The 12,022-nt window shown below is 34.1% G+C and overlaps 1 protein-coding gene across 13 annotated transcripts in view; it reads left to right on the top strand.

Annotated features, from left to right (window-relative positions):
* LOC143244139 (uncharacterized) overlaps positions 1 to 12,022 on the top strand; it is a 108,789-nt gene that overhangs the window by 30,563 nt on the left and 66,204 nt on the right. For all 13 annotated transcript variants that reach the window (XM_076488281.1, XM_076488284.1, XM_076488271.1 and 10 more), the window contains exon 2: positions 5,683 to 5,844. In XM_076488281.1, coding sequence (XP_076344396.1) covers positions 5,683 to 5,844 — 162 coding nt within the window. The remainder of the gene's footprint in view (positions 1 to 5,682; positions 5,845 to 12,022) is intronic.

Here is a 12,022-nt window from a genome sequence, read left to right as displayed (position 1 = left end):
AAAGTCGACCACAGAAAGTGAGCTTTGCTGCAACACAGGTTCGAATCTAACAAATGAAATTACGTGTTAAATTCTCTGTCATACCGTATACTGTGGCCCTAGGAAGTCGAATCCGAAGTTTCAACTTATGTTTGTGAAACGTTAGAAAACACCACTAGCTACCAATAACAACTCAGATTCAGCTTCACTTGTGATAACTGTGTAAAAGTTTTGAAGTTTGTAGCTTTCTTTCTTAACGCTAGGAATGTGTTAAGTGTAATTTTAATGAACTGGCACACAACTATAACATTAATTACCCATAACTTAAATTTCAATTGAAAACGCAAACAACCGCTTGTTGTAAACGATAAGGGCTATCTTTACTTGATTGTTGTAAACGATATCTTTACTTGATTGTTGTAAACGATAAGGGCTATCTTTACTTGATTGTTGTAAACGATATCTTTACTTGATTGTTGTAAACGATAAGGGCTATCTTTACTTGATTGTTGTAAACGATATCTTTACTTGATTGTTGTAAACGACAAGGGCTATCTTTACTTGATTGTTGTAAACGATAAGGGCTATCTTTACTTGATTGTTGTAAACGATATCTTTACTTGATTGTTGTAAACGATATCTTTACTTGATTGTTGTAAACGATATCTTTACTTGATTGTTGTAAACGATATCTTTACTTGATTGTTGTAAACGATAAGGGCTATCTTTACTTGATTGTTGTAAACGATATCTTTACTTGATTGTTGTAAACGATATCTTTACTTGATTGTTGTAAACGACAAGGGCTATCTTTACTTGATTGTTGTAAACGATAAGGGCTATCTTTACTTGATTGTTGTAAACGATAAGGGCTATCTTTACTTGATTGTTGTAAACGATATCTTTACTTGATTGTTGTAAACGACAAGTACAAAAGATGACGAAACCAGAACACAGATATGTACCGTTTCGATTGGAAGGACACGAAAAATAAAACCAAGTTAAACGTTTCGTATGGCAGTGAAAAGGGAACACTTCTGGTCAGTGACACCTTTTTCTCCGTTACACATCTCGGGCTGTTTTGTTTTTGTTTCTTGCTGACAAAGAAACTTCTTGTCCTTACTACCAGGTGTTGATTTAAAACTTCTCTTTCAGCCACCTGACGTCACCTCGTGTTATCACCTAGACATCGAGGATAATAATATGAACTTCTGAAACGCTGTCAGAGGATTGATTTAATGTAGTGGTTTTCCTACAAGCGCTTGTAAAGAAGGTTAAGTTTTCTGTTAATAGCCTGGGTACCAGACGTTTCTTATAAACCAACGCTGCTGTAACTAACACGAGTACAGAAACGTCATAAAAATATTTTGTTATAGAAACCTCTAATCCCTAAGCCTTTTTCTTATTACCATAAAGTTTTTACGAGGGACATTTTGTTAATAAACATAGTACTACTGTTTGTCTGTTTAGCGGTCATTTTGTTATCACAAGATTTGTAGCGACTTAGTTTGAGAAAATCAGTGTCTTAAAAATCACGGTTACAGTTCAAGAACTGTTCACAAAATACATTCTAGGTTTACTATAAGACAGCTACCATTGGCTGATTGTGATGGGTTGATAAAACAAAACAAAAAAAGACAACGCCACCTGGTAGCACATAGCCACACGACTTAACTATATTATATGGCACAACGGCATGTTTGCCGACTTGCAACGCGAGAAACCGAATTTTGATATCTGTAGTGGGCAAAGCATAGGTAGCCCGTTGTGTATCTTTGTGCTTAATTTTAAAGAAATGAAACATGAAATACGACAAGTTGATATAATATTAGAGAGATTTTCACATATTACTTTATTTAACTATGTTGTACGACGAAGTTATGTAATAATACGGAGACCTTCACGTATTGCCTTCTTTAACTGTATTGTACGACAAAGTTGTTTAATAATACGGAGATTGTTAAGTACTGCTTTCTTTAATTGTATTGTACGACAAAGTTATGTAATAATACGGAGACCTTCACGTATTGCCTTCTTTAACTTTATTGTACGACAAAGGTGTTTAATAATACGGAGACCTTCACGTATTCCCTTCTTTAACTGTATTGTACGACAAAGGTGTTTAATAATACGGAGATTGTCACGTACTGCTTTCTTTAACTGTATTGTACGACAAAGGTGTTTAATAATACGGAGATTGTTAAGTACTGCTTTCTTTAACTGTATTGTACGACAAAGGTGTTTAATAATACGGAGATTGTCACGTACTGCTTTCTTTAACTGTATTGTACGACAAAGGTGTTTAATAATACGGAGACCTTCACGTATTCCCTTCTTTAACTGTATTGTACGACAAAGGTGTTTAATATAATACGGAGATTGTTAAGTACTGCTTTCTTTAATTGTATTGTACGACAAAGTTATGCAATAATACGGAGACCTTCACGTATTGCCTTCTTTAACTGTATTGTACGACAAAGGTGTTTAATAATACGGATATTGTTAAGTACTGCTTTCTTTAATTGTATTGTACGACAAAGTTATGTAACAATACGGAGATTGTCACGTACTGCTTTCTTTAACTGTATTGTACGACAAAGTTGTTGAACAATACGGAAACGATTAAACATTATTTTCCTGCCCTTCTCATTTCACGTGGCTGAATCCTGATGTAAAAGATATCATAGCAGTGTTAAGGTGTTTAATATTCTTTCTATGTATATTCGAATGAGAGTTTTCCAGTAAGGGGGAATGTTCGAGATTTTGTAATCAACTTGATTGAGAACCCTAGGTATGTAGAGACCCTCTGATCTGAAGGGTTATTAGCATATTGAGCGTGTGTACGCTTTAGGTGAGTATATTACATCTGACGTAATGTTCACACGAGTTGAATAGGAACACTGTTCTGTTCGTGGAATGAATGTTTCGTTATTTTAAGTATCTCGTTTGGTTAAGGTCAAAATGTAGTTGCGCGTTTGTTGTAACAGCGTGACACTTGATGTCCAGTTTGTCTATATCTCACCGTCGAAGAAAAACCTCTCTGTGTTCTCATTCAGTCAGTCCATTTGATTTACAACTAAGTTTGAACTTGTATCGAGGTGTATGACACGTTTTTTGTTTTTCTTACCATCGTGGTTAAACTTCTGCACAAAAGCTATTTCAGTATTTTATTATAATATATTTGGATTAAGATATTTTACTCTATTATTTGATATAATTGAAAATAAGATATTCTAACATATTCTCTGGTTATTAGGATATTTTATTATATCCTTCTTATTAGGATATTTTGTTAAACCGTTATAAATATAATACGTTATTCATGACTGACAACGTTGCTACTAAAAGGCACGTATTTTATAATGATACTTAACAAGTGTATTTGAAGAATTTAATTAGCTTTCAAAGAGAAGTGCTTAAGACGGCGAGTTTTAATATCACTATTTGCACGAGATTACTGTAGGCTAGAATTATATCAAAATATTTTCACTTTTGTTTGAATATAACTAATTAACTTTTAAGACTCGGAAGTTACAAAAACAGCCAGCGGTTAAAATCCCAACCTTTATTTAATGCATAGCCTTCATATTATAATTTAAAATATTAATTCTTTTATGCGTATATGCAGGTGCGCAAGCAAGAACATAGATCCAGTAGATGAGCATAAGTGTGCAATGAATTATTACCATAGGCTGAAGTATTCCTCAAGATAAGTCTATTCAACAACACACACCATGAATCTTATCTCAGGATAAACCTACTCATCAAGACACCGTGAATCTTATCTCAGGATAAACCTACTCATCAAGACATCATTAATCTTATCTTAGGATAAACCTACTCATCAAGACACTGTGAATCTTATTTCAGGATAAACCTACTCATCGACTCACCTTGGATCTTATCTCAAGATAAACCTACTCAACAACTACCTCAAGTAACCTCAAATTTGCCAAGGTGGAAGATGTCCTTTCTTTTCTTTTTAGAACAATAAATTCTCCATTCTGACACTAAGGAGACACAAGGGGATAGGAAGAGTTCTTCGGAACCGTTCATAAAGTATTTTCAAGATGAAACATCACTCCTAGATTTTTATTATTGAAACTTTGATATATTTAATTATTTCAAATAAATAAATGTAAAATATATGAATTAGGTTAGAAGAAGTAAGATAAAAGGAGGTAATATGATGAATTTCCCCATCTTTAAGAATGTTCAAACCAACCTCTTTGTGAACAGACCAAGTAACATGTTGTACAAAATCACATACTTTGTAAATTGTTCTGGTGGAACTAAACTACGTCTTTTTGTTTCATGGTAGTCTCGTTGTAGTATTTTTTTTTTCTTCTTCCACAAAGTTTGGATAAATAAAATTGAAAATCTAATTTCAAATATTCTGATTGAATCTTCTCGATAAGTAACGAACGAACGAAGGTAATAAAAATAAATATTTAACAGACGTTTAGATATAGCACACCAGACTAGAGGAAACATGAGATTTTTACAAAAAGTATCAAGTTCTGTAATTTTCATTCACGCATTAAATGTTTGTATAAAAATAAACTTGAATTATGTATGGTTATCTCGTTTTTTTGATATATTGATTTCATATCGATCAGGGTTAATTTCTATTTGACATATTTTTATCAATTGGGAAAACTGTTTGTTTGTTGTTAAGCTCAGTAGGCTGTTTGTGCTCTGTTCACCACAGGTTTCAAAACCCGATTTTTAGCGGTGTAAATTATCGGACTTTCCAAAAGTAAAATATCATATTGTGTTATATTAATCTATATAGTTTGAGAGTTGGTAGTTAGTTTAGTTCTATACTGAAGTATGTCTTTTTCTGAAACCCTTCTCTAACTTTTGTCACTCGATGAGACAGCCGTAAGTCGACGGACTTACAATGCTAACGTTCGGGGTTCGATCTCCTGCGGTGGACACAACCGACAGCCCAATGTGGCTTTGTTTTAATGGAAACACAAAAACCGCCAATTTAGCCGTAAATGAGAACACCTAGGATTAGCTGTGAATGTGAAGGATCAAGGTTCGAACCTTGATATTCCACTGAACGTACTTTACATCTCCCAGCATTTTAAGAATTACAGACAAATCCCTTCGTTCGATTCGAGTAATTTTTTACTCTCTCTAACCAGCCAGTTGGTGGTAGCTGCTGTTCTTACTCTAACCAACCAGTTGTTGGTAGATACTGCCCTTTCTCTAATATATCAGTTCAAAATCAAGAATACTACCACACAAAAAAAAGCCCATGTGAAATCAATCCAATAAACTTACGAAGAACCCTGAATGCTGTTGGTGGATACTTTGATTTAATGTCTCATATGGGGAGAGTTGAGTGTTCATTATATTTTGAAGAATGGAACATATAACAATATACAATGAGTAAAGGCTAAAAGCTCGGGAAAAAAAAGAACAAATCGATTAATAAATTTGGGCCAGTCTTGTATCATGTTTTATCATATGTTAATAGTTTCCACCTATCGATTAGTTTTGAAACTCAAAATTATTCACTGTTGACATGTTTCCTGTTCTATGAGTCTCTTCAGTGTCGCTTAAAGGACGGATTTCGATAATGCTTAATCAGAACAGATGTATGTTATTTCTGGTTAACTTGATGGTAAACATTTAACAGTATTTTAGTCACGACGGTGGTGACTTTGAACTAATGTTGTAATCTCTTCACAGAATACGATATTAAATACTGAGAATGAAAATACACCGAACCCGACCAAGAGTCCCGACATCCACTTGAAGTCTAAGCCTGACAGTATTCATTCTGACTTCATCGGAGACTTGGACAAATTCACTGATGAATCAAACTTGGACTACTGGAACGTAAATCTCGAGGTGAGTGACAAATAATTATATCGAGGAGCGACAGTTCTTTGTTTTTCACATTAGAAGATGAATAACAGTGAAAACTGTTTCTTTTGTTTTATTTACTTACAACCACTAGTATAAACGAACTGATCGAAATATCTTAAGACTAACCAATCAACCTATCGATTTGCTCTCGTTTCGAAAAATAAATATCATGTGGCTTTTTGTGATAAGCAGCGCTACCTGACGAATCTTGTTGTATAATGGCCATCAACTTTAAACAGCTTCGATGTTTTTCATTATTGTTGACTATCGTTGTTCACCAAACACGTGACATGGTCATCTGTATTCTAAAGACAGCTGGTATCGGTATTACAACTTTAATTAAAATAAAGTACAGAACAATATTTCGACCTCTTAAGTCATCTTCAGGTTAACGTGGTCATTTCTATCCGATTGTGAACATTGTCGAATATAAATATTAAGAATCACGACTATATCAAATCACCACTACTGTGTTTTCATTAGTGTGTAACTCACTTGACATATCAGTTCAAAATCAAGAATACTACCACAAAAAAAAGCCCATGTGAAACCAATAAACTTACGAAGAACCCTGAACCCTCTTGGGTGATTATAGGTGACGTGTATGTACCGTGGTATCTAAACAGGTTACTTTCAGACTCAACTCTTACGTTTAAAGAGCATAAAAAATAAAAAATCTAATGTTAATTTTGAAGTCGTTAAACCATTAACTAGGATTTGATGGACTTGAATAACGGTTTACCTTATTCTCGTCTTCTTATGACATGACTTATCCAAATATTATCGTTTTGAGCAAGGATTATCTTCTCCGTTTCCTCGCTCAGTAGGATCGTAGATTTTTTACATCCGATGGGGAAGATGGTTTTTCCAACGTGAAACTGAAAGCTGTAAACATGCAGTCACAGAGTAATCTTGTTGCCACGATACTTGCATGTATACTTAGGCCTACTGACTGATACTTACGAACTATCGCTTAGATCTAAAAGCTTAGAAGCACAACTATATTAAAGATTTCGGCTACTGAAAAAGCCTACATCTAGGCCTAATTATGTAATTCGATTGGTAAGAACATAAGAACAAACACAGAATTTGTAGGCCTGTGATGCAATAAAACAATTAAAGAGACCAAACTGTAGGGGGGATGATTGTATGCACCATATCCCCCACCTAAAATGAAGAGGGATGTATCCCACATCCTCCCAGGATCTACGTCCCTGTCACTCAGTGTTATATGGGTATCGAAAAAACAAATTCCATGTATTTATTTTTTTACCTATTTTAGAAATGAAAGAGGTTTCAACAAGAAACCTTCCACTAGATCTTTAATTTTATTTTATTTGTCAACTAATATGCGTTGTATGACAGCATCTTTAAACGTTCGTTACATAAAACATGCTTTTTTAACAATAGTACAATCTAACCGTGAAGCTTTATTTATCACTAAGTAAAAGACAGTTGTTGGTAGTATAATAATAATAATAATAATAATAATAATAATAATAATAATAAACAGTTTCGAAAAGTATACAAGAGAAACTTGCTAGGCCATAAGATTAAAATATACAACACTGTTTCTTAAATTAATAAACTTTACGAAGTACAGCGATGCTTGGTTGCGGGAAAAGTGACTGCGAATATAATCAACTAACATGATAAATTAATAATTTTCTTCAACCTTCCCTTAAATTTGATATACCCAACAGAGTGCACTAGCTCTGTTATCATAGCTGAAAATGATATATTGTTTTATTTAAAAGTTTTTTAATAAACATCTTGCTTTTGTTAAATCCTTTTCATTCCGAGCTATTTTAGTGGAAAAAAATGTAGACGAGCAAATATAGTAATCTGTGTCTTTTAAGCTGAATTTGTAAAATATATAGTACCCTATTTCATTAAGCCTAAATCGTATAATATATCGTGCTCTATTTCATTAAGCCTAATTCGTAAAGTATATAGTGCCTTATTTCATTAAGCCGAATTAGTAAAATCTATAGTATTCCATTTCATTAAGCCTAAATCGTAAAATGATTTATGTGAAAATTTTTGCCACGCACGAAGAAATTAAATTAGCTTGTAAATTGAGGAATAAAGAAAGGCGTACAGCAACTGAAAATATATGGAATAAGAAAAAGAAGAGAAATTCTTCAGTAGCTATTTGCATTCTTTAATAGACTTAATATTTTGTTTAAAACTTTTTTTAGGTTTTAAAATTATATTTGAATTTTTGAAAAATTGCACTTCCCGTAAAGATATCTCAATGTTGAAATTGTATATTTTAAACAACTTCGAGATAACAGCTGTGGCTGATATATTTATATACATTTATTCATAAACATTTAAAATTAAGGTAAATACAACTTCAAATAAATTATTGAAATGCTGATTATGCTATGTATCTGCTCCGTATTGGCTTAGCGATATTTGTGAGGGCTTATAATAATTGAAAAACATGTTTCTATACCCACTGTGGCAGAGTATAAATAGCCCATTGTGAGGTTTGTGCCTAAAAACAAGAAAACAAACATATGTTTAAAGTTATCCTTTATTACTCTTTATTTCGTAACCATAACTACATAGTGGATATTTTAATTTTCGTGCTCCAAAGTGGCTTGGCCCAGCATGGCCAGGTAGGTTAAGGCGTCTGAATCGTAATCTGATGGTCGCGGGTTCGAATCCCCGTCGCACCAAACATGCTCGCCCTTTCTACCGTGGGGGCGTTATAAAATGACGGTCAATCGTTGGTGAAATAGTATCCCAAGAGTTGGCGGCGGGTGGTGATGACTAGCTGCCTTCCCTCTAGTCTTACATTGTTAAATTAGGGACGGCTAGCGCAGATAGCCCTCATGTAGCTTTACGCGAAATTCAAAAACAAAATCAAAACTAACCCTGGTGGCTTAACTGTGATGAGTTTCAAGATGTATACCATCAAGTGGTGGGGCTTAAACTTCCGTGGCTGACACAGAGCAGATAACTCCGTTCTATAGCTTTTGTTTCTAAATCCAACTGTATCTTTTTTACACAATAAAATGTTTAGAAATGAAGAATACACAGATGTACCTTAAACTGAAGGTCGACTATTATAATTCTCTATTATTAAAATAAAGATCATCAACCTACTATTGTGGCGCTATCTAGTGAGCAACAAGCAGCACTGACACATATTCACACCGGCACCAATGAACCGTTTTTATATTTTTAAAGCCGTAAACCTCATTCTTTTTTTTTTTATCTCTTTTTGTTTGTGTGTGTGTCTGCACAACATTGCATTGTTTTAATATCACGTGAGGTTTAAAATCACAACAATGCGAATAATGACCGGTTTGGACTTCATGGTTTTTACTGAAATTATTGGAAACTTTTATTCGAATTTCTTACGTTGGAGAATTGACATTAGTGAAGTGGGACAAGAGGGCAAAAGTTTTGTGGTTTGTTTATATTTTTGCGCGTAGAAATTCCACGATCAATCTTTGATTTCCAGCATCCTGTTTGATTTATGTTTCTTGATAAACTGACTTCAGAAACCCTAAACTTTAAATCCATCAACCAGAACAGCACCACGGTTGAATGCAGGGGCATGTTGATTACCTGATAAATTTTTATGGGGGGGGGGTATAATAATCTTCTGATAAACCACCATTGTTGAACATAAAGAGGGGTGATAAATACAGTAATAAATGGTGTCGAATCTTTACCCTTTAGGTTTGTGGTCGTAATATTTTAGTTATAAATTAAAAATATTAAACAAGGGTGTTTCTGTTTCTTTGTTGTTTTTAATGGATTGATTTATAGTGGGACAATTTGTATGTTAATAAACAATAAACTACTGTAAAAAATTATAATTAGTTTTAAACAGATAATGCGTTTCCAAGGTAATGTGAGAGATATTTTGAGGGTTTTTTTTCCTTTCAATTTTAAGAATTAATGGTTATATCATATCACAAGTACTCGTTGTGTAGTTATATAAACGTTAATACACAAAAATAATTTCTTGTGTCCTTCAAAACTGCACCCAAGTAATCATATCTTATCCGAAAAAGTCTTCCTCCTGTAGCACAGCGGTATGTCTGCGGACTTACAACGGTAGAATCCGGATTTCGATACTCGTGATGGATAGAGCACAGATAGACCATTGTGTAGCTTTGTGTTTAATTACAAACAAACAACCTGAAACAAATGTCTATCTATAATGCTTGTGACCGTTTATAACTCTTTATCTTACAAAATGGTATTTCGAACGAACCGTTGTCTGGCGTTGAGAAAATTCCAAACTGCTATGAGTTCGTGTTTTCGTTGTTGTTTTTTAAGTTGGATGTGTTTATCTTAAGTTCTGACTGTGAATACACTTACAGTACATAATTATCTCAGTCGTTCGTGAACCTTTTTCAAGTCTTCTTTACCTTGTAGTTCGATGGTAAATATCGAGTTTCCACATTATAGTTTAAAACACAAGAAAGAACGATATATTCGACGAAATGAAAATAGTTCCATATTTAAAAATTTAATCAACTAACATTCACTAGATATCGCTGTTGTACTCTAAAGGATCAGATTCCGCAAGTTGGCCTAGTGTGGGGTTTCGTGAGATTGTTTTTGGTACCCGAAAGGACAAAACGTTGAGAACCTCTGATCTTGAGAATAGAGGAAACGGGTTATTCCTATACTGTAGAACTCTGGATTTCAGCCCTGGGGATCCGGGTTCAAATCCGCGCAATATTACAAAACTAAGTCGCACTTTAAGTTGTGTGTGCGTTGCAAAAGCGGCAGTCAATCAATTAGCATGATTAATGGGTGGTTGGGTGTTGCTGACTGGCTGACTTTTAAGTGGTCAATTATTCAAAATTAGAAACGGGTTAGATTGTCTTAGAGTTGCCATAAAAATGGAATAGAGAATACTATATAATTGTCAAGAATAGGAGTGAATGGGAGTTACATTAGTGTCTCATGTTGTTACTTCCTAACAAACAAGTCAACGTAAGTTACATTAAAGTCGTGTTTTCTGACCAGTCAGTCCACATCTAATAACACGTTGTTGACCGCATCGACGTAGTTAATTGGATTCTAACCAATGCAATATTTTTTGTCCTACAAATATGAAAACAAAACAAAACAAAACAAAACAATATTACAACAATTAGTAAGCCTTGAAATTCCACTGTTTTCTTTATTTTTGTTATTAATCTAGTTATTTAATTGTTTGGCCAGATTAGTTTTATTCAAGACAACATACAAACACAAAATTTCGTCGTTAATTTTCCATTACTGCGAACTTATCGTTCGTTCTCGACGTTGCGTAACGTGTTTACTGTTGTAGGTAAAGCGTAACGTCGTGCTCGATTCTTCAGCTGAAGAGATAACACGAATTGTTTCTTAAATCAGGGTCTGGCATCTTGCCAAATGGAAAAAAAAAAAAAAAAACAAGATAGGAGGAAAGAAAATGTAATTTAGGATGTTTAGATGTCTGTAAGTAAATGTTGGTTTGTTGTCACCTAGGCTAATTTACAGGTTGGAGACAGTAATAATCCATCCTTGTCATCTGGATCACTTTACAGGTTGGAGACAGTAATAATCCATCCTTGTCGTCTGAATCACTTTACAGGTTGGAGACGGTAATAATCCATCCTTGTCATCTGGATCACTTTACAGGTTGGAGACAGTAATAATCCATCTTTGTCATCTGGATCACTTTACAGGTTGGAGACAGTAATAATCCATCCTTGTTATCTGGACCACACGTGACTTCATTTGTGAATTATCTTGAACAAACCTGTTGTATAGTTTAAAGTCTTATAACGCTACAAATCGAGGAACATCGCTGAGATTTTTTTAGGATGGATTCTCTCTGTTCGTGGTGTGTTTTTGTCAGAGGTGCGTCAAGTTAAAACTGCACGTGCTATGACGAGATATTGGCGAAATAAGATTTACAAACAAACTGTGAAGCCGTGATGTTATTTAACGTTTCTCACCGATAATTTATTTCACGTTCCTCTTACCAGTATTTTAAAAGGAGCGATTGTTTTGTTTTGTACTTTGGTGGTGGTGTTTTCTCTACGCTATTTATTGTTTAAATCTAAGCATACAGATGTAGAACACCATGGAAACATCAGAAGATGAACGTTATGCCTTTTATTATTTGTAATTGCAAACTGAAATGGTTCAAGTA

Source organism: Tachypleus tridentatus, chromosome 2 (genome assembly GCF_004210375.1).
Source record: "Tachypleus tridentatus isolate NWPU-2018 chromosome 2, ASM421037v1, whole genome shotgun sequence".
NCBI classification, from domain to species: domain Eukaryota; kingdom Metazoa; phylum Arthropoda; class Merostomata; order Xiphosura; family Limulidae; genus Tachypleus; species Tachypleus tridentatus.
The sequence above is the reverse complement of the archived record's forward strand: the minus strand, read 5'-3'. Positions and strand labels throughout refer to the sequence as shown.